This window comes from Frankliniella occidentalis, unplaced genomic scaffold (genome assembly GCF_000697945.3).
Source record: "Frankliniella occidentalis isolate FOCC.00 unplaced genomic scaffold, Focc_3.1 Scaffold31, whole genome shotgun sequence".
NCBI classification, from domain to species: Eukaryota; Metazoa; Arthropoda; class Insecta; order Thysanoptera; family Thripidae; genus Frankliniella; species Frankliniella occidentalis.
In genome coordinates, this window is record NW_026267161.1 from 786,771 (window position 1) to 808,377 (window position 21,607).

At 38.1% G+C, this 21,607-nt stretch overlaps 5 protein-coding genes across 9 annotated transcripts; 2 read left to right on the top strand and 3 right to left on the bottom strand.

The window, feature by feature from the left end:
* Positions 1–198: 198 nt before the first annotated feature.
* On the bottom strand, positions 199–6,049 carry LOC113212019 (protein Star). The gene is made up of 7 exons (XM_026430583.2): positions 5,882–6,049; positions 3,106–3,150; positions 2,911–3,009; positions 2,641–2,822; positions 2,363–2,557; positions 2,060–2,269; positions 199–1,987 (listed from the first exon to the last, which is right to left on the bottom strand). The coding sequence occupies exons 2-7, from the start codon at positions 3,140–3,142 to the stop codon at positions 1,847–1,849; spliced, it is 864 nt and encodes a 287-aa protein (XP_026286368.1). The 5' UTR covers positions 3,143–3,150; positions 5,882–6,049; the 3' UTR covers positions 199–1,846.
* Positions 3,779–5,847, bottom strand: LOC113212020 (R3H domain-containing protein 4-like). Its single transcript, XM_026430585.2, has one exon. The coding sequence runs from the start codon at positions 5,328–5,330 to the stop codon at positions 4,524–4,526; it is 807 nt and encodes a 268-aa protein (XP_026286370.1). The 5' UTR covers positions 5,331–5,847; the 3' UTR covers positions 3,779–4,523.
* Positions 6,050–6,474: 425 nt separating the features above from the next.
* Positions 6,475–10,991, top strand: LOC113212015 (AFG3-like protein 2). The gene is made up of 14 exons (XM_026430575.2): positions 6,475–6,646; positions 7,052–7,239; positions 7,318–7,497; positions 7,570–7,654; positions 7,740–7,902; positions 7,996–8,122; positions 8,214–8,332; positions 8,404–8,525; positions 8,611–8,761; positions 8,880–9,107; positions 9,187–9,413; positions 9,489–9,689; positions 9,773–9,967; positions 10,052–10,991. Exons 1-14 carry the CDS (start codon positions 6,560–6,562, stop codon positions 10,277–10,279), a joined length of 2,301 nt encoding a protein of 766 aa, XP_026286360.1. The 5' UTR covers positions 6,475–6,559; the 3' UTR covers positions 10,280–10,991.
* Positions 10,992–11,476: 485 nt separating this feature from the next.
* On the top strand, positions 11,477–13,221 carry LOC113212018 (uncharacterized). The gene is made up of 6 exons (XM_026430580.2): positions 11,477–11,782; positions 11,893–12,051; positions 12,136–12,512; positions 12,591–12,719; positions 12,799–12,975; positions 13,045–13,221. The coding sequence occupies exons 1-6, from the start codon at positions 11,755–11,757 to the stop codon at positions 13,129–13,131; spliced, it is 957 nt and encodes a 318-aa protein (XP_026286365.1). The 5' UTR covers positions 11,477–11,754; the 3' UTR covers positions 13,132–13,221.
* Positions 13,222–13,290: 69 nt separating this feature from the next.
* On the bottom strand, positions 13,291–21,576 carry LOC113212016 (RNA-binding protein Pasilla). Of its 5 annotated transcripts, none has more exons than XM_026430577.2 (9): positions 21,409–21,576; positions 19,490–19,642; positions 19,202–19,377; positions 18,968–19,121; positions 18,646–18,873; positions 18,469–18,569; positions 18,077–18,387; positions 17,791–17,953; positions 13,291–17,706 (listed from the first exon to the last, which is right to left on the bottom strand). In XM_026430577.2, the coding sequence occupies exons 1-9, from the start codon at positions 21,548–21,550 to the stop codon at positions 17,440–17,442; spliced, it is 1,695 nt and encodes a 564-aa protein (XP_026286362.1). In that variant the 5' UTR covers positions 21,551–21,576; the 3' UTR covers positions 13,291–17,439. The 5 variants fall into 5 exon arrangements, with proteins under 5 accessions (XP_026286362.1, XP_026286361.1, XP_026286364.1 ...); XM_026430576.2 differs by having other exon boundaries at positions 17,791–17,956; XM_026430579.2 differs by lacking the exon at positions 21,409–21,576 and adding an exon at positions 20,871–21,365 and having other exon boundaries at positions 17,791–17,956.
* Positions 21,577–21,607: the final 31 nt, after the last annotated feature.

Consider the following 21,607-nt stretch of genomic DNA (forward strand, 5'->3'; position numbering starts at 1 on the left):
CCCACCAGGGCTCAGGGGGCCCAGGGGACCATCTGCGAAAGCCTCGACAAACAAATAATGGAACAGAAAACTAAACCATTACTCCGTGTGACAAACTTTTAGAAAGCCCGGCAATCAGTATTGGCAGTTCCCCAAGGTAAACACTAATGGGCTTCTGCGTCCGTCACGCTATCGGGGCCCTGAATTGAAGAGTTCAAGTACAGACATAGAACTTTATTATTATTATCATTACACAACAATCATTCAAAGAATAACAATTGAGATTAGTAAAAATCGAATGACATCAATCACATAAGTAGATTCATCAGTGTGGACATCTTTGTTACGTATGTATCATCATAGAAAGTTAAAGCAAAGCAATGGCTTTTGATTAACATGTAGAAAATAAATTTCTAATAATTGTGCCAATTGCTAAACTAACATGGTTAGATTTAAAATATCATTTTGGAGGTTTGACTGTTACATGCCCACACTGAATTGTAGAAAAGGCAGTTACTTAAACAATAATTAAATTACGGATTACAAATACTACTGACTTTTGCTTACGCATAATTTACTAATAATACATTGTTAAAAGATTTTAAATCAGGAGGAACCTTTGACTAGAGGGTACAACAACACTAATTCAATAACAGCAACAATCTTTGTGTACCATCAAAATCATAACACTTACCATGATCAACTTTTTCTGTCAAAAAAGGTAATTGCAACTGGCTTTGCACGAATGTTTTAGATAAAAGTGAAAGATTTATTTTGTTTTCATCTTGGAACTTCTGAATCGTATATCAGCCTTTCTGTGATACAAGGAACACCCACGAACTCTAAAAAATAACAAATGCCTACATCTATAACAATAACTGTTCAGCAAATTATTAGTTTAGATTACAGTCTTTTCTTGAGCCAAAAACTGGCAATGTAATGGCTGATCATTGGGATCAAAATTGATTATTTGTAAGAAGAAAATACAGTATTTCACAATCTTTCAATGTCACTGCACTGAATAGTATTTTCCTAACTTCATCTTGGGCATGGATTAGGCATAGATTCTTTTTAAAAATTGCTTGGTCAGACAGTGAATGCCAACTTTGAATATGTCTCAAAAATATTTTTAGTGATGGCAAATAGCAGCGAAAGAAAAGCGTTGAAAAGCTCTAATTGAGAATATCACTAACTATCAAAATTAACACGCACCCCTGCAATAAGCATTTTACACCTACATATTAGAAAATAACCATTATACCACTCTTAGGACCTCAGTACGAACCTCATCACAGCAGTGACACACCTCCTCCATAAAAGCTCATAAGTTTGAGCTTGGTTCACATAATGTCTAATATAAAATAACATGCACACTTGTTCCAATACAGTTCACTGTGCACAGTTCAATTCAACATTTTCAAATCATAGAATGAAAATATCTTGATTATTAAGATTAGGAAATAGAGGACTAGTTTCTACAGCTAAGTAGGATATTGAAAGTAGAAAAACACTCAGATCAGATATAATTTTTTTAAAACGAAGAAACATTAAGAACAGACCTAGGTAGTATGGCAAAAATGGAATAATACCAAAAAAGCCAAAACAATACAAATAATACTTCATAATTAAAACACGCTAGTGATAAAAGTGATTTGATTTGCACAATAGTGGCAAGGGGTCAATAAAATTAACTTTGTGCACTTTTCAATTTTAAAAAATAAATATTCAAACTGACAACAGCTTTCTAATGAATCAGATGGAAATGCCAGCAAACCCATCTCAAAACTAATTACTTGACTTTTATTCTCTCTGGAATGGACAGATTAGTAGCCAGATGCCCAGGAAAGACATCATTACATTTGTAAAATTAGTCTTTGATTAGGATAAAGTCATTAGCGAGGTTGTTGGAATGAGTTACAGTCTCTACGACACGATATCCTAAGCTTTCCATATAATTTTGAAGAGCATCTTTTCCTTGTGGGCCGTGAATGAATTCTACGGACAAAACCTGAAATGAGACGTATATTAGAGGAGGCAGTCATTTGAAGGAAATAGGTACAAAAAATAATACTTAATTTACCTTGATATTAACTTTTGACCAAGGAATAGTTTGAAGCACATCAAGTTCTGCACCTTCAACATCTAAACTGAAATAGTCTATGGTTGTTTGATTTAATGCTAGTAGGAAAGAATACAGTGGAAAACACTGGACATCAACAAAACCAGATCGAGAGTGCCCTGCTGGATAATCTGAAACTTGACCCATGTTAAAATTTTGTTTGAAAGAAACCTATAACAAGAGAACAATTTCAGTTGTAGTTGTTTAATGTTATTGAATCAGAAACATATGACCCTGACATCAAAGTGAAAATTAAGTACTTACAATAGATGGATAGGGTTTCAAGGAGAGGCAAGCTTGTGATAACCAAGCTTTGCGATGCTTGTGCACCATAAGTGCAAAGTTACTGGGGTCTCCTTCTATGAGAAGACCTGACCAACCCAAATACCTTTCTAGATAAAGAGTATTTGACCGAATCTCACCATCTAAAGCACCACACTCAATAAAAAAACCATTTCTCTAGAAAAAAAGAAAAAAAATCATAATTATCTAACATCATAACATCATTCATTAAATTTTTCTGTAAGTCTCTGGGTACCCACCTTATACTTAAGAAGTCTCTTTACAACTTGAGACTGGCCCATGCTGGTGTCGAACTCCTCTGGATCAGTTAGATTTAATGGAACATCCCCTGGGGGAGGTGGGTAAAGGTAGTTTGTGCGTATTTTGGTTATAAGTCGCCTGTCTTCTTGAGATACAAGTTCACCATTTAAACCATCATTTTCTAACAAAAGAAAAGAATTGTCAGACAATTAACATGAATTTTGAAAAGTAAAACTTTACTTGATTATGTAAGTGCTGTTAACGCTCACCTATTATTAAGCTGTGTGCTACAGGTCCAACAGGTTGATTCAAATTGTGCTGATACATCATGATCACAAAAATTAAGAACACAAGAAGTATGAATAAGCCTGAAAAACGACAGAAAACATTGAGCAAAAATATTCCAAGGAAACAACACATGGTTTCACAGCAGTCTCACTGCTACGCCAATATCACCGTCTTGCCTTTGATCTTGCTGATCCTCCATAGCGACCTCTCCATTCTGCAAGCTGCAACCAGAAATGAAAACACGCGTTAATGAAGCGTCGTTTCGTTGGGCTGGAGCGTCGAGCTCGCACCCGAGCGAGCGCACACACCTCGGCGTACTGGCACTGGCGCCGCCCGCCCGGAGGGCAGGCAACAAGCGACACGTGCGTGTCAGGGGGGTCCTCCGTGAGCGGGCGCGGGGGCGCGGCGCGGGGCAGCGAGCGGCGGGGCCATGAGTGTGTGTGGGGGGGCTTATCGCGCAACTACTTCCTGCGTGCGCTCAACTCGGGAACAGGACAGAGACCCTCCTGACGAAGAGGACGACTTTGGCCAACCAACAAGCAAGGGGGCGGACTGGCGAGCTAGCCTGAGCCTACCCGGTGGTGTGAAGAAATCCTTTTAAGAAGCCAGACTAAGTCCTCCCTGTCCCCGGTGTGTTCTCCAAACCCGCAGTCATTCCCTTTCAGATCTTTTGTGTTCAGTGTTGGGTTGGCAATAAGTTAAACAGCAGTTCGACTATGTTTGATTCCGAGTGTTGCTTGAAAAGATGACTTTCTAGTATTTCCCTTCCGTGTCCGTGAGTGTACTTATTCCTTTACAAAATTGGAGAATAAAACTGACATCAACTCGGCAATGATTAATACAAAGATGTAATTTTATTTAAAATTTATTACCTAATTGAATGATTAAATGTCCACAGTACACAGACCTGCATACAAAATTCGTAAGAGTCCAGTAGTTTAGAACAGTGGTATGTTCAGTACCACGCTAGGCAGTTAATAACTAGTGAATCTTGTCTTACGGTTATTAACCAATTATACCCCAAATTCAAGTCAGTAATTAATTTAAATCACACACACACGCAAAGGCAACAATTTAAACAAGAGACCAAGCATGGTCAGTAAGCCTTAACACATATTATGATTTTTTAAATATTAAGTCATAGGTCAACCCTGTAAAGCAATTTCAAACTTTCCAATTCAAAAGTGAACACGTTTTCAGTCAAATTATCAGCAGACTGATAGAGATAGATATTGAACCAATGTAAAACCCATAATTTTATGGGAAAAAATAATAATGCATATCTTGAAAAGATAAGGAAACCCAATTCAACATTGTACTGTGACAAACACTAACAGTACCTTTTAAACTAAGAAAAACTTCTTGACAAAACTTTCAAGGACAAAAACCTAAATAAAGGTAACAATTAAAAATTAATTGCATGAGAACAACCATAAGGAATATGATACAATTTCAAATGGGCTGTAGTTTGTAACCAGCAAGTTCAAAATTAAGAAACTACCTGTCAAAGTTTTCTTGAAGCACAGTTTGCTTAAAACTTCACTTAAAGCTATAATCTTCTGATACAAATACAAGCCCCTTCGAGTATTGAACATTACATATCTTTACGTATACTCAAGAAGTCTACCAATGATAACACAGGGACTCTGAAGTCTTGATGGGGGTTCACAACTTTCACATATCTACCATTGGAATCATCAGCAGCATCAAAACTATGTGAAAACAATTGATGATACTGGGAGATCGCGTGTAACAAAAGGCGTTCAAAACTGGACAAGTTTTCAGATATAAAAATTTCCAAAGGCTGCTCAAGAAAGAATGTTGTCAGCTTCTCTTCCATGTAAGAAAGAAGACCAAGAGGAACCTTGCTCTTACGTAGGACTGTGCGCAAGCTAACATCAATGTTCTGGAATGCATCTTCTCCAGAAAGGATCTCTCCGTTACTTCCCTTCTTATGTTTAATTTGGCCTCTTTCACAAAATTGATTCAAAAACCGTTGCTGGGCCTCCTCGCTACTTTCTGCAAATTCATTCCACTTTGCCATAGACGAGCGGTCATTTAAGAGCTGAGCAAATTGGGTGTCATGGCAGGGGGCCAGATCTGTAATAGACACTTCTCCGAACTCATCTTCTTCAACTAATGTCATGAGGCTGCTCACATCTTGGTACCGACGTGACTTCTTCTTTCCCAAACACTTGCGGAGGTGAAAAAAGGCAGTTGGTATTGGTCGTACCCTGGGCTTGGGTCCAGGAGGATGGTGGTTATGGTGGAGGTTTATCAGTACTGGGGCTGGAGGGGGAAGTTCATCCTCGCTAGGAGGGTCTGAAGGAATATGCAGGCTTTCAGCTGAAGAAGCGTTGAAGAGCCCTTTCACTCGATCCTCTTTGGAAATAAGTCCCATGTTGACACGGGTGTTAGGGTTCGGACGCAGAAGCAGTAGACAAAATGTCAGCTGGTCTCAAGAAACACTGTCTTGTAGTCCGATTGGCGAGTGCCTCTCCCGGTAAAAGATGTATATTCCCGAAAGGTGACGATGTCAGGCAGTCTCAAGTTATTTCCTTCACAAGCAGACGACTGTCCCATTAAGAAAACAGAATGTGAACACCGAAATTTCTGATGAAACCAAGACCCTAGAGCAACGCTGACCTCCAACACATAAAAACAGACAGTCCAACATTGAAGGTGCATTTCTTGTGTAAACATTGACATTGGCCGCAAGAGAAACGACGGCTTCTTTCCCAGAATAAATAACAAGACGTACCAATTTTGGATGGGGAAAAAATTGTAGCAAGGATCAAAAAGTCGTGTAATAATTAGATTCCCAAGTGTAACGTTTCACTGAAAGTGGCATAATGTTGGTAGATGTGGACAATAACCAAAATGAAACCCAAATCAGCAGATTTGTCTGGAGCCCATGTGAATCTTGTCTTGGAATTTCTCAAAATCACTTACCTCTGAGAAAGGAAGGGTACTGCACTTCGCCATCAGCACAAATCCGCCATCAGAAGGACTTCTACTTCTCTTTAACAGGGTACCTTTGACAGGAGCAGCACGCATGCCTTCATGCCGTAGGATGTCGCGTCGCGTGACCACACGAGTCGTCTGCTCCATGAAAGAGTTGACGATCGTGGCGGTTAACTTGACTTTAGAAGCCGCGGAAAGTCAGAAGATAGGAAAAGCACCAAACGTATTCGCGTTATGTTCGTACGTCTACTCTCGAATGAGCATTTTTTCACGTTGGCCAAAGTTGACTCGTCACATCTGAAAAGAAATGTGCATTCATTAATTGAAAAATCAAATATTCGCGGCTGCTACAAAATCAGTGTTGCCCCCAGTTTTCAGAACGGATTATTTGACCAGACCTGCTGTTCATCATCCGAGACTTATCAATTCTACCTTTAGTGATCAAACTCACTAACTTCTCACACAAAAGGAAAATCAGATTTTTATTATGAGAAAGGATTGGGATTTTTAAAATAGATTAAATAGCATTTTAGCGGTAGCACTGGAACACGAGTGCGAACGTTTCTGCTTAAGTAGCAAGGCGTTCTGAAGGTTAGTTTTATGACGTAACTCGAGAGGTCCTGAACAATACATCAACCTTATAAGAATTCATCTTTAGTGATCACAATGGCCCACCGATTGTTATCCTACAATCGCAAATTTCATAATGTACTGTGGAAAAGTCTATCCAAGTGTTCGCCGGAAAATGTCTGGGTATGTATTACGAATGGCAAGCTTGAAATGTGTCACTTTGCCTCTTGCTCCTGGGAGTGTAGGTTATGGTATACAATACTAGTTTTGCAGGTAGTTGATTGCATTTAATTTGGGGTTGAAACGAATAGAAGTATCATGTAAATCGCGTTAAAATCTGTTTACGTGCGTCTTCTGCATGTGTATTGCCCAACTCTGTCCCTTATGTAATGTTTATTGTGATGCAATCCCTAGGATTTTCCAAACGACTTTTTCTTTTGCTAAAATTGAATAAATATGACTAAGATGACTGTAAAATGAGCAGTTTGTGCACAGTTTTTCTCCTGGTGCTTAATGTGTCAAATTCCAGTGTTGTGTACCACATATCTTGTTAGTGTTGTGAAATACATTTGGTATGTTTTCTTGCAGATTCAAAGGCATTTAGATATTGGAACTATTCGAGGACTTCAGACATCTCCACTATTCAATGACATACTCGACCGACTTGTAAACATTGCGAAAGACCCAAGATTTTCATCATCCAGGTTGCATATGAGTGATGATAAATCAAATAAAAAAGGACTTGATAAGTCAGCATGGCCCAAACTGAACCTGAAGTGAGTGCTTACATGTTGTGTAGTTGACATTTTTACTTGGGCCCAATTTTAAACTTGCTTTGAAACTGTTTAAATCAGACCAGGCCCCAGTGGTTCTGGTGGTGGAGGCAGTGGAGGTGGGGGTGGTTCAGGCCCCAGCAGGAATGAATGGAATATGGCAATGGCAGCTTCCGCTGGTTTAACAGTACTCCTTATGTGGTCTTATTTAATTTACACACGAAGTGGCCAGGAAATTACCTGGAAGGATTTCTTGAATAAGTAAGTGAAACATTTATTTGTAGTGGGTTGGTGTTATGAGAGAAAGTATTTATTATCTTATTTTATTTTCAGTTATTTAAGTAAAGGTGCTGTTGAGAGACTAGAGGTAGTCAACAAGAAATTTGTTCGTGTTATCTCATCTGGAAGTATGGATGCAGTAAGTGGTCTACTTGGTGTTTGGGTTTGCCACTGATTTCCTGTATCTTATCTCAAGTTGTCACATCTCCACCTGTTGTTTACAGCCAGTCTTTTTCAATATTGGAAGCGTGGATTCCTTTGAGAGAAGTTTAGAAAATGCACAAACAGAATTAAATCTAGATCCACAGCATTATGTACCTGTAGTATATACTACAGAAACAGAAATTTCAAAAATTGTGCAAGCACTCCCAACTTTACTTATGATTGGTTAGTTCTATTTTTCTTGTACCATTCTTGACACAAGTTTTACTGGTAGTTAAATTATGAAAACATTATTTCTAAACTGTATTTTGTTTCTAGCTTTCTTCATCATGATCTACCGAAAGTCTGTGGGCTTAATGGGTCAAGCAAGAGGAGGTCTCTTCAACAATATGACTAACTCCAAAGCTAAAGTAGTTAATTCTAAGGATATTGAAGTTAGATTTAAGTAAGTTTATAAATATCTCTACTCAATCTAAAATTGAAACACAACCTGTTCATGTCTTCTCACCGTACTTGTTTTGTTTTTTCCTTTTAAGGGATGTTGCTGGTTGTGAGGAGGCAAAAATTGAAATTATGGAATTTGTTAACTTCCTAAAAAATCCTCAGCAGTACACAAATCTTGGAGCAAAAATACCTAAGGGAGCTATACTGACAGGTTAGCCTTTGTATAAAAGTTATTTGTCATGGCCTTACCTTTATACTAAATTTTGGTTTACTTTTGAATAGGCCCTCCTGGAACAGGAAAAACATTACTTGCCAAGGCCACAGCTGGAGAGGCTAATGTGCCTTTCATATCTGTATCTGGTTCTGAGTTCTTGGAACTATTTGTTGGTGTTGGTCCTTCCAGAGTAAGTCTACCAGAGATTTGGTAGATATTGGAGTATTAGTATTAGTGAAAGCTAAAGCATGTAATCAATTCAATTTAATTTCTAGGTGCGAGATATGTTCAAACTTGCTCGAGAGAAAGCACCATGCATATTATTTATTGATGAAATTGACGCTGTTGGAAGAAAGCGTTCTCAACGAGGTATTGGTCACTCTGAACAAGAGAATACACTCAATCAACTTCTTGTGGAAATGGATGGTTAGTTTCAATTATCTTTCTTAAAAATTATTGTGAGGGAAATTTAATCTTTGAAGCTTTAATACTTCCCAGCTGCTATGTAAGAAGGTCAATGAATTTTCCTTTTTAATGATTTCAGGTTTCAACACTTCTTCAAATGTGGTGGTGTTGGCTGCAACAAACAGAATTGATATGTTAGATAATGCACTTCTGAGACCAGGAAGGTTTGATCGTCAGATTTATGTTCCTAAGCCTGACATCAAAGGAAGATCATCAATATTCAAGGTTCATCTAGCCACATTAAAGACATCCATAAACAAGGATGAGTTATCCCGTAAAATGGCAGCCATGACTCCTGGATTCACAGGTAATTCTTGTGAAGTATTTGAATAATTACCTTTCTTGTTTAAATTACTAATCTTATTTCATCTGTTATCATCTTATAGGCGCTGACATTGCTAATGTCTGCAACGAAGCAGCTCTTATTGCTGCAAGAACCCTCAGTGATGATATCACCATCAAAAACTTTGAAGCAGCTATTGAGAGGGTTATTGCTGGTCTTGAGAGGAAAACTGTTGTTTTACAACCTGAAGAAAAGAAAGTTGTAGCTTACCATGAAGCTGGTCATGCAATTGCAGGGTGGTTCCTGAAGAATACAGAGCCTTTAGTTAAAGTGAGTAACTCACATGTCTGTAAGTTGTCTTGTCCAACTCTTGCACCAAATTTTCATCCCAATTTTCTTGTTTAGGTATCAATTATTCCTAGAGGTCAAGCTCTTGGTTATGCACAAGTACTTCCAAGAGAGATGCACCTACAAACCAAGGAGGATATTTTTGATAAAATGTGTCAGTTATTAGGAGGCCGAGTAGCTGAAGAAATATTCTTTAATCGAATTACCACAGGAGCACAGGATGATCTTAGAAAGATTACTCAAATTGCCTATGCTCAGGTAAACTTTATTTATTCTTCCATTTTAAAGCCACGTAACATTTACTTTTGATCCGCAATAATCCCTATTTTCATTTTTTACAGGTTATGGAATGGGGAATGAATGATAAAGTGGGTAATGTGAGTTTCCAAATGCCGCAGCCTGGTGATTATGCTGGTGAGAAACCATACTCAGAGAGCACTGCACAGTTAATTGATGGCGAGGTTAGGGACATAATTAAAAAAGCTCATGATGCAACCCGAGACATTCTAACTAAACACAAAACTGATGTGGAAAAGGTATGACTTTTTTTTTTATTTTAGCTCTGATAAATTATTAAATTATGAACTACTGTACACTAACATGTATTACTTTCCTCTTAGGTTGCTGAGCACCTTCTGAAACAGGAGGTTTTAAGCAGAGATGATATGGTCAAGCTTGTTGGTCAACGGCCATTTGCTGAGAAAACTACATATGAAGAATTTGTGGAAGGCACTGGATCAGTAGATGAAAACACAGATATTCCAGTGGGACTAAAAGACTGGAATAAGGATAAGAGCTCGGAGGGTAAAAATTCACCTCCCCCTAAAGATTCACCAGCCGCCTCATGAAACTGTGAGCCCTATCATCTCATTCAGAATAAATGTAAGAGTTTGTGTGTTTGTTGAATGGTGTGTGTGTATGTATGAAAGTGAATTTGTGTCTGCGACTTAAATCTGAGTCATTAGTATATTTGATGTAGGCGAAGAAGTCACTGTAAAGTCGTTCTTTCAGGGCATTTTTTCCAGCACATAGGCATTGGGAGCTTAAACTTCCCCTAGCTCATTCTTACTAGATGTAAAAATGCAATTGTAATTTTCACCACTTAAAACAAAGCAGGGGACGTCTACCATTGTTAATTGAAACTACAAAATTTTAACTTTTGCCTTTGTTTTGAGCGAACCCAATATTTATTTGTGATGTGTCACATGTGATAACTCTTTCAGATTTTCTCTCTTTTTCTTGTTTTCTCTCCACATAAAAGTTTGTTAATTGTCAGAACTGGGAAACAGTTTTCCTATGCTGAGGAATAGATGAGTCTAGGAATGTGCGTTGGTCTGGGTTACTAAGGGCTTTTGTCAAATTTGAATCTGAAATATGCTTAAAATGTGAAAAGTAACTCTACAGAAAGCTTAATTTGTGTCTACTCATATTCCTTGGCTGTGTGTAATGTATTTTGTCATCTACCGTAGTTCGATGGATGGTAAGCATTGATTTGTGCAATAGTACATGTCTTGTATCAAATTTAAAACAGATAAAAGAAATATAAAACCTACAAATTTATGGAGATGCCTTTTTTTACCCATGCACTTGTTTTAATATTATTGACAACTCCATAAGAATTTTATTCTCTTTGTCCAATGGTCAGTGGAAATTTTGTCAGCTATGTTGTGTGGATAAATGGAGTAGAGTGACGTATTGTTGGATTTTTTTTATTATTGTGAATTTGCCAATAAAAGTAAATAATGTTGCAACAACTGTACTTATGTGTTGACATCCATCTAAAGAGGTCTCTGAGTTAAGATGGTTAAGATCAAATACTATAGATCTAACATCCTGAAGCGTAACTTGAAACATCTAACTCACATTTTCCTCTAATTATTGTGCTATGGTACCATTTTTCCAAAGAGGAAGGTAGCTTTCTCTGCAATCTTCGTTGCAACGATTGTAGTTGAAGAAATGTTAGCAGCCTGGAGGTAGGCAATTTCAGAGACACGCCCCCACCCCTTCCCTTACTAGCTGCTTTCGCTACCGCACCGCCGCCGCTGCACTGCGCGCTGCTCTGTGCACTGGAGGGAAGAGGAAGAGGGAGGAGGCAGTTGACGGCTCATATCAACAAGTTGCAAGACGCCGCGGTCGCCGCCGTGACCCGTTCGCACCCGTTTGCCTGTCAGAGCTTGTCAGATGAGGTGACCACATGCATGTGTGAACGACGAGCCGGTGCAGAGAGGATAACGAGGAAGTCCAGTCGAATTGAGAGCTCTACATCATTTATTTATTGTACTTGGATCTGCTGCCTGGCGAAGAAGTTGAACAATCTATAGAGATGGACCAGACACGTGAGAGCTTGAAGCGTAAGTCCCAAGTTATTTTTTTCAATTGCTGGGTTTTGTTGACTCGTTGAGATGGGCCCTTTTAGATTGTTTGATGCTTAGCCATGATTCGTTTTCGTTTACTTTTTAAGACTATCGTCCAGCCGTTATATCCCGTCCCTCGACTTTTACCAAAACAAGAAGTGCTTGGCCTACCGTATCTGCACCACCGACCTTATCAAGCAGAGCATCGAGACACCGGCGCTCCCACTATGGCCATCAGAGTGCATTTCTTGACCAACACTACACGGGTGATTTTTGACATACTTGTGGTCATTTTGGTTTCTGTGTTGAAGAAAGTTATCATCACAGGCTAAGCCCTCATTTTTTTCCAGACACTTCGACTGCCTTCGATTTTCGAACGTATCATCTTCAACGTCAGTTCTCAGAAGACAGTGGATTTTCCAGCTGTGGCTCAAGTGCTTCTAGTGTCGCTGATGATTTAGAAACCTTTTCCGGGTCAACTTCTTATGGCACTACAACATCTCACTGGCCGAAGCAGTCTTATAGATGGAACAGTGCCTCCTCGCTAGAAGCCTTTTCCGGGTCATCTTCATATGGCACTGTAACATCCCACTATTCTAAGCAGTCGTACAGGTGGAACAGTGCCTCCTCGCGGAACTGTAGATTGCAATCTAGCACAGTAGCTTCAGTATTAGCTGCAGGTGTTTCTGATTCTGAAGAGACAGACTACTGTGAATCTGACGATGAGGTATGTCGGAGACTAATGTACCCCTGTAAAACTGGCATCCACCCATTACAGTATTTACATGTTATTTTTGGATTGCAGGTTTCAGATGGAGTTTTTAGTCACCTTGCGATTACTAGGAATGATTTAAAGGAGTCCAAACTTTCATCAACTGAAACCTGTATAGTATCAAGTGTGACACAATTCTTAGAGAATCTTACAGAGAAAAAGGTCAGCAAGCTTTGGCGTTTGAAAGTATTCATGTTACTTTTTTGGGAAATATTTATGAAACTTTATAAAACTGTTCCAGGACTCATTGCAACTAAAACATTGTGGACGAAATATTCTGGATTTGGGTACAAATGTCACTTCTCATTTTCCATTAAAACCCACAGAACTCCCAGAGAAAAATTTGCCATTATACCTACAAAATCGGTCACAATACCATCGATTAGGAAAATTTGGTGCTGTTGAAACATTGTGCTTTGTAAGTTCTGTTTATATTTTAATTTTGTGTTACATACATAGATAGTTTACTTACAGTTTATTTGTACAGGCCAACTGCAAGAAACAATGTGGGTTTGCCTTTCCAGTCCCACCAAATGAAAGTGATTTTAACTGCGAGAAGAAAAGTGTGATATGATTTTAAACATTGTGTGATAATTTTGACAAAGTCTGTGATATATTCATTAGCCTTGTAACTAACATCAAATAAACAAAAGGTACCATTAAATTTGTACATTCTCTTTTCTTTTCCTTGTCTGTCATGAGGATAGGAAAAAATAAAGTCAGAAACCAAAAGTAATTTTAACATTCTAATATATTTTATTGAGATTTCTTTATTATGAAACAACCATGTCATGCATGTAGAATAAATGGAACATCAGTGAACATGCTGCTAAATTCTCAGACATTACTTCATTCCTTTTCTAAATATACTGAGAAAGGGATAATGTAATAGTTAAAAATTTATCCTCTAATTTAACCTGAGATGTATCACCTTGCTAAATGTAGCCACACAACACAATTCATCAGCATTGCCAGTCACATTTCTCATTTAGAACCATTCACAGGCGCAACAACTTAAAAACATAGCACTTCACAATGGAGTGTACTAAGCATTTAAAAGCAGTGAATTAATCATAAAATATCAAGTCTGGCAGTCATTTATGGAACTACATTGATCCACACAGCTCACTTGGTGAGTTCTGCAGAGCCAGATTGTAACTTGTGCAGCTACGCCTGCTTTATTTTCTTTAGGAAAGTGAATGAATAAGAACGACTTTGGAACTAATTTTACCAGAAAACTCATATTTAACAGGAACTTGTGATAAATGAAATGTTCTATTCAGCATCTGGCTTAAAATTATCTGTGAAAATATAAATACTTGATAGCATGAGAAACATTGTGGCGAAAATGGAATATTAATTTTAAAAATGAAAACATTGAATCTTTTATATTAATGAACATATGGCACTAAACAATACCCGAATCAATGTCAATCAGTATATAAAATGCCAACTATTGAAGTTCAAAGCCACAACAAAACATTATAATTTAGTGATTCACAACTCAGATCTTCACATAATGATATTTTATATTGTAATTGAATCAAAAGTATTTGAGGGGAAAAAAATGAATGAAGGTGGAAATGTTAGAACATGTAATGTAATGGTGAGCTAGATATTCACAACTCAATTTGAGCCAAGGAAAATGTAAATGAATACATAGCAAGGTGCTACAGAGGTAAGAATACACACAAAATGTTAGTACATACCTCAACAATCACAAATTGTTGCCATATGCAACAAGACTTTCCTTAATGCACTACATTCTGTACCCATTACACAAGTACAACAAACTGAACCTTGAAATCTCATCAATACATACAATGTTACCAACAAATAATCTAAATAGTAATGGACAAAAATAGAGCATCTATGTATCTAATCACACAAGTGGTAGTGGTGGTAACTCAAATGATTCTGATGGCCAGTCTTGTTACCAATGAGATGATGGTGATAGGACCAAGTCCTTAAAACAAATGCAGTGCTCCTACATTTATGATACATGCCATGACATTTGTAAATGCTTTCGTGATCACATACAAAATTTCAGAGAAAACAATGAAAAATAATGTATATTAAGTAAGAGCCAACACCACCATACATCTTCCTTTTAAAAAAATAATGCAATGCTACATCATCAAAACAAACAACGACAAAATTATTTTCAATTTTTAACAAGTAAGCCACTTAAAGTGGGACTAGTCATGGTTTTGCCGATGCTGCTCTATCTAACCAACCTCTAGAATTGGTTGCATTTGTCATTTCACTTGAAAATTAATTGCAGAATATTATATGTATTCTATGAACACAATAGAAAAAAGAGGACTTCACAACCCAAAATAAAAAAAAAAAAAAAAAAAAAGGCATGCTGAAAAGTGAAAAAAGAAAACAAATTGGGTGTGAAAAAACACAAGATTACAAAATTTTGAGGGCATGAAAAAATAATGATTAATGATGCCATGAGTATGTTAAACTAATGGAAGTTAAATCAGCAGTAAATTACGCACATGTAAATCACATATCAATTACTAATCCTTCATTGGAAACAAAAGGCAATAAGTAAAATTAAATCAGGAGATTTTCAGTCAAATAAATGACAGGAGCACATTAATGACGTGGTGGCATTTCGAACAAAGATACAAAAACAACTGTACTAAGCATTATCACAAGCAGAAATTGTCGGTAGGACATTCTTTGTAAAATACCACACTATTTCCCTGGATACTCGTTCACAAATATACATATCAAATAGCTATCAACATTTGGCCAAAATATAAAACTGGGATGAAAATATTTGACACCTTCACGAACTGGAGAAAAAATTAGTGTTTTGATGAACTGCATAACACAATCCCCATGTTGTTGATTCCAGACTTTAAACAATCCTGCTGTCCCCAGAGCAATTGCTACAAAATAACTGTATTCACTGAACCACAGTTAAAAAATATTTCTAAACTTTACCTGAGTGTGATAACAATTCGGATAAGAGCTTACCTACATCACAAACTGCACATTCCCAAATTACAAACTGATTTTGAATTGTTACCCCAATTTCAAAAGATATTAAGATACTCCTGAGGATGTGTGCATGTGCAGGTAGAGCAAATTTCAATCCCATACATACATGAGACCGTAAATGCTGACGTAAATTCTAAAATGAGGAATTACAAATAACATCAATTTTGTAGTGAGAGACCAACAACAAACAACAACTCATTCATGAATTAAACTTGAATTAAACTCTTGAAAATACTAGCATTTGACATCTGATTGAATATGCACAAAATGCTAATGTGATGTATATATATATAGAGATATATACATTTAACATATACATACATTTGTCTGAAATCTGAATATTTACAATAATGGTATACTACAATGAAAACAAAAAACATCTAACTAGTGATGAATAAGGCTTTTACTAGCCCTACTGTCATGATGACTGCCAATTGACTGACTTGTACATTGCTGACTACAATTCTGACTGAAATGCACGCTGGCTTGCTCACTCATACAGCAGAGCAAATACAAACAATACAACCCAAAACTATAAGCCACTTGAAGTGAACATAAGAACGAAAACATACCCACTGAGTTGAAAATTGAGCTACAATAAACACATACAAACATTTGCACATCCACTCACCCACTCACACAAAAACAAAAGTATCTGCAACAAAGGATGATAAAAAGCTTTCAAAAATACAGAATAGCATGAAACATGAATAGATGTTGCCCCAATGGTCTTGTCAAGCTCATGCGGAATCTCCGCATTTTGACCTCGTGGGGTGCCTGTAACTGATGATGAAACCTTTCATGCTACTATGATGATACATGAATTTAACTCTTAGTCACAGCTTTATTCAGGTACATGTGCTGCAACAATTAACATGGGCTGAGTTACTCTTATGAAATCACAACACTTTTAATTGTATTTAAAGTACAAAATAACCAGGAAATATATATAAAAAGAAATATGATAATTGAAATAATTAGGCCAGAAAGGCAAAATGAAGATGCAATTCAGCACCAGACACCACCACTAAAGAATAAATAAATAAACTTAATCTTTTAACTTTATGAAAACAGAAAAAAAAAATCTTCATGAGTTTTATGATAAGGTAACATTTCAATCATTGAGCAGACGTCACACACATACAGGTCAAAGAGAATGCCAATGTTTGGGACTGAATGATGGAAGGGACTAGTGGTCCAGTATGGCTTGAGCATCTTCAAAATACCCCCATCTCTTTATCTCTATCCTCAGAACAATTCATGCCCACCTTCAGAGTTCTGCAATGTGAATGCATCACAAAGAGGTAGACTGAAACCAACAACAAACAAATTCCATAGCTGAACTATGTGCTTTTACATGTCAACAAAACTAACAATTATGCACAGCTCTTCTTGGACGCGAGGAGCAAAATAATGCATCTCACAACACACATCACATTCCTCACAACTTTAGCCTATGACTAAGTTAACGTTTTCAACATTAAGTTACTGTAAGTTTTAGGGTGATCACTTACAATAAGTTTATACCCATTATTAGAGATCACCTTGAACAGTAATCTCAATTTTTTTCAAATAATTTTCTCCAGCAAACTTTTAGCAAAAGCAAAACAGTTCAAAATGATTGTCAAAAGATAAACTGCCCAACTAACAGAGAGCCAAAACCACAAATTCTCAACAATTTCAATTAAACAAGAAACACTATGTCAAACAACAAAGATACCAGAAAACATTTTGAAATAACATCTAACTGATCTATATAACGTTTGGAAAACAAATTATTTAAGGAAAACAAAAATGAAAAAATATTTGAGCATAATATCAACATTTGAAACAGAGCATAGCTTTAACTCACTGCCTTATACATTTAGTTAACTAGTAATCCTCCAATTGTATTCTGACGTGCGCGTTTGGCTTCCTCTTCACTAACTCGCTGCTCAATGAGGTACTGCGCAGTTTGAATGGCATTTGGCAAGCCTGAAATGGTTACAATTCGATTTCTTGTACCTGGAGCATACTGGCCTTTCTTTGAGATCTGTATTGATGCTCCACTTAGATGTTGAATTTCCACTAGTGATCTGCCTCCAAATCCAAGAATGGCTCCTACAATTAATTCTGGAATCTCAATATCAACCTGTAACAAAAGTTATTGGTAAGAGATGAAAACAAAGAGAAAATTCCACTCAAATGAAAACAATTAGACAATTTTGTTTTATACCTTTCTTCCATCCTTGGGATCTGCTGGAGTAGGACTGTGTTCAAGAGACTGCCCACTGGTACCAAGTCCAAAAGAATTATTGTTAAGTGAGGTCGACAAGGCGGAATGAGCAGGGTTACGAAGGAACATGTCAAATCCACCCACATCACTTGCATCTCCAAACCTTCTGAACAAAAAATTTCATTTTAGTTTTGATTTAAACATTAAAATATGTCCTTCAAAAAAAAAACATACATAGATTGATGATTAAAAGTTTAGATAATATAATTTCTTGACAAATACTCACTCTTTAACACTATTACGGGGTGTACTGGCACATCCTCCAGCAGGACCAAGACCAGTGATGGTTCCAATGGGGCCAAAGACTCCAGTATCTCGACCACTTGCAAGGCTTGGTACCTGAGCAGGCGTTGAGTCCATTGGAACACCAAGATAACTGCCAGCAGGCAGGCCTGTGGCAGCTGTGCGATGTTGAACCGGAGCAGTACCAGCTAATCCTAGTCCCATACCAAGAATTCCATAGCGTGCCAGAACAGCCATAGATGAAATGATCTCGTTGGTAGCTAGGTCAGAGTATCCACTAGAACGCAATGTGACCTATGGCAAAAAAATTCAAAATGAGACATTGTAACAAATCAATGTATAGATGAGCTGAAAAGCAGTGACAAATGAAGAAACCTTTATGTGTTCAAGTAACTGGGTTGTTAGAGCTGATCCCGTAGCTGAGTTGGGGGCACTTAAATTTAAACTTAGGTTGATGCCATTTCCTAGTGCATTACCTGCGCAGTAAAAGGACTTTAAAAACAATTATAGAAGATAAAATATGAATATGTACTTAAAATGTCTGATGCTTGCCTGAGGCAATTGAATTTAGGCTGGTGGTGGAATTGAAGCCAGATTGCAATGTACCCGGTTGCGAGGGTGTGTGTGCAGTGATAGCATAGGGAGAACCCCGGGGGTTAAAATTTGCAACAGGGCCCGCAATATCAGCATAGCTCACATTCAAGCAAGTTCCACTCAAAGAATCTTCCATAACCTTTTGAAGAATCATCAAGCATGCTTTTTGATTCTGTTCAAGTTCACCTATAAGAAAAGTAAAACAAGAAGATTACTCATTGAAACAGACTTCAAACATAAGTTTTATAACTCTACTGGAAATAAATCACGACATACTAACCAATAACAGTTATACAACGTTCTTGTAAGGATACATCTTTTGCTTTTTGAGATATCTGGACATATGATCCACTTTCTTCTTTTATTTGTTTGATGTAACTACCACCTTTTCCAATGATCATTCCAGCTGTACTGTTTGGGACTAAAATTTTGACCTTAAAAACAAAACATCACAAATTAGTCTTTTAAACAAGATGCCGAAGCATTGCCTCATAAATCATGCTGATTAAGTTACCTGTTTCTCCCTCTCTTGACTGATTTTATTGTCAAATGAATCATTTTGAATAGGAGTGTGGTTAGGGGTGGGTTTGCTGAAGTCAGGTCGGTCTCTGATTTTTTCCATAATGAATGAAAGAACTTCCATAATTGATTCTGCATTACCAGAAATTAAGCAAACTCGCTCAGCAGTACCTGCCCAAAAGACAACGTTCAAAAACATTAGAAATAAGCACAACAACTTCTAAAAAAAATTAAAATTGAAGTATCTTTAAGGTGCAAAGCATAAAAAAAATATTCAAAATACCTGGATAAAAATCTCCTGCTTTTGACATCTTTACACGAGCCTTTGTATCCTTCTGTAGCTGCCCAATGGTTTCACCACCGATGCCAATAATTGCACCGGCTGCCACACTCGGGACAAGAATTTTGAAGTGGTACATTCCATCGTTGCTTCCGCCTGAAGATAAAAAGGAATACTTGACTAAGCTACCTACAGATTACAAAACAACATGCATAGTGCATTGACTGCACAGAAATAGTGCAAAAGCAATATTGTTTTAAAAAATCCCATTTTAAAAGGAAAGAAGTAGGTTCCAAAAATATAAAATTAAAACACAAGATTCTTTCAACTACTTAAAATCTTAAGACACCTAATTCTCCAAAACTGGGCAACTCTGATAGCACAGTTTTAGAATTCAAAGGAATTGAGTCCACATCAACACAAAGCACAATTCATCAAGGGAATAAATTGAGGGCTGCTTGTCACTTCAGTCAAGTTCACAAAATATTTCTGAATTCACTTCACTAACACTATTCATACCATTATGAAAGCTAATAATGGTCATCACAAATCCTTGTAGTTTCACAACACTGAACTAATTTGTCTCACTCAAGCGAGGAGCACAATGCAACTGTGTCACTCGATGATTATATCAACACTGTCACACATGCACTACTATGTAGCTGCATCACTCGGGAGGCAGCCTGTAAATCCAAAGAGCACACATGGCTGACACAGTCCAGAATGAATGTGGTGCTTTCTTCTTGTTTTCAGAGTGGGCAGGTGGTGATGGCACCACACCAGCAGCAGCAGCAGCAGTCTGTGGTGGTGGGGGAAGGCCGTGAAGGACACTTCCACATCCAGACATGCAGCTTCCCTACTCCGCAGAGCACATACCGGACAGCATGGGAGGTTGCCACATATGCCAGGATGATAACATGTCGGCTCTTGTGTACACACTGATAGCAACAGCTGATCACCGTCTTCTCATTTCACACTATTCTTCACTATCACCTCATGGGCACTAGGCTCCCATTGGCAAAATAGCTCTGTAATCTGATTGGCACTCTCCCAAAGACTATTCCACCATCTAGCACAAAAGGCAACTACAACATATTTTTCATGTCAATTAGGAGAAAAGCAGTGACTTCAAGTCTACTACAATAAAAAAAACTAATCAATCATACTGCATATGACACAACGCTGATGTCAGCGTGCCCATAGAGCACAAAAATTGAGGAAATATACCACCATTGATTTAAAAAAACAATATCTTTGAATACACATGAGCAAAGGCTAAAGCCACCAGAGTGATATTAACCTTGAAAACCGAGTCATCAGTCAGTGCCTTTGCAAGGGCTTCTCTGATCAGAACTGGTCATTCAAATAGGATGGATGCCAATACCTTCGAAACTGATGCGCATCTTGGGCTTGGTATCGCAGCGATATGCACCATGTGTTCACTCGTAGTCTGCTGAGCCCCCAACGAAAGGACAACCTAACCCTACTTCCACTGCCGAGACCTTGAGGCCGAACGTGTTTCCAAGACTATCAACAATAATGAAGTGGTGGCAGACGAGGGCACCAGCAACCAGGTGAATCACCCAGTGTACCGTTTCGCCCAAACAACTCGAAAATCAAAGCCGTAAACTCGATTGCGAAACCAAAATGACAGCAGGTGCCACACAACACACCGATCTGTGGGCACTCTACCGCGTAACATGTCATGCCACCACGCAAGGTTCCTGGCACTGTTCGCACAGGGCAGAGTCCAGTGGACAGGTTGGAGATTCGATTCAAAATTGACACAAAATGTGAGCCGGCCTTCTAGCAGCGCCCCCCCTCTCGGGGAGCCCACGGCCCCCGTCTCCCGTGGCACTAGCTTATGTTTCCGCGCATTGCGCCTCCGGGTCTTGGCATACACCTCATTTTAGTCTCATTACCTGCGCCGTAGTGCGATCTCTTCGTCGTCCCATTTTCATCGTTTCCGTCCCACGGTCTTTTCTTGTTTTCCGGATTATCTGGGGACGGACACGTCTCCATTCCCGAATCCGCCGCCATCTTGGATTGCACTGCATACCACATAAAAAAGGCAGGCAGGCTTGGACGGCGCTGGCGGAGCGGAGCGGGGGGTGCAGGGGG

What these genes read in the sequence shown, in the direction of transcription:
- LOC113212019 (XM_026430583.2), bottom strand. Translation starts at nt 3,142, where the DNA reads ATGGAGAGGTCGCTATGGAGGATCAGCAAGATCAAAG. An exon ending in AGCACACAGCTTAATAATAG is followed by an intron (nt 2,823 to 2,910) that starts GTGAGCGTTAAC and finishes TTCTTTTGTTAG; the next exon opens with AAAATGATGGTTTAAATGGT. An exon ending in GGTCAAAAGTTAATATCAAG is followed by an intron (nt 1,988 to 2,059) that starts GTAAATTAAGTA and finishes GTCTCATTTCAG; the next exon opens with GTTTTGTCCGTAGAATTCAT.
- LOC113212020 (XM_026430585.2), bottom strand. Translation starts at nt 5,330, where the DNA reads ATGGGACTTATTTCCAAAGAGGATCGAGTGAAAGGGCTCTTCAACGCT.
- LOC113212015 (XM_026430575.2), top strand. Translation starts at nt 6,560, where the DNA reads ATGGCCCACCGATTGTTATCCTACAATCGCAAATTTCATAATGTACTG. An exon ending in CCCAACTTTACTTATGATTG is followed by an intron (nt 7,903 to 7,995) that starts GTTAGTTCTATT and finishes TTTTGTTTCTAG; the next exon opens with CTTTCTTCATCATGATCTAC. An exon ending in CATGACTCCTGGATTCACAG is followed by an intron (nt 9,108 to 9,186) that starts GTAATTCTTGTG and finishes ATCATCTTATAG; the next exon opens with GCGCTGACATTGCTAATGTC.
- LOC113212018 (XM_026430580.2), top strand. Translation starts at nt 11,755, where the DNA reads ATGGACCAGACACGTGAGAGCTTGAAGC. An exon ending in TCTTGACCAACACTACACGG is followed by an intron (nt 12,052 to 12,135) that starts GTGATTTTTGAC and finishes ATTTTTTTCCAG; the next exon opens with ACACTTCGACTGCCTTCGAT. An exon ending in AGAATCTTACAGAGAAAAAG is followed by an intron (nt 12,720 to 12,798) that starts GTCAGCAAGCTT and finishes AAACTGTTCCAG; the next exon opens with GACTCATTGCAACTAAAACA.
- LOC113212016 (XM_026430576.2), bottom strand. Translation starts at nt 21,550, where the DNA reads ATGTGGTATGCAGTGCAATCCAAGATGGCGGCGGATTCGGGAATGGAG. An exon ending in GTCAAGAGAGGGAGAAACAG is followed by an intron (nt 19,122 to 19,201) that starts GTAACTTAATCA and finishes TTTGTTTTTAAG; the next exon opens with GTCAAAATTTTAGTCCCAAA. An exon ending in ACGTTGTATAACTGTTATTG is followed by an intron (nt 18,874 to 18,967) that starts GTTAGTATGTCG and finishes CTTTTCTTATAG; the next exon opens with GTGAACTTGAACAGAATCAA.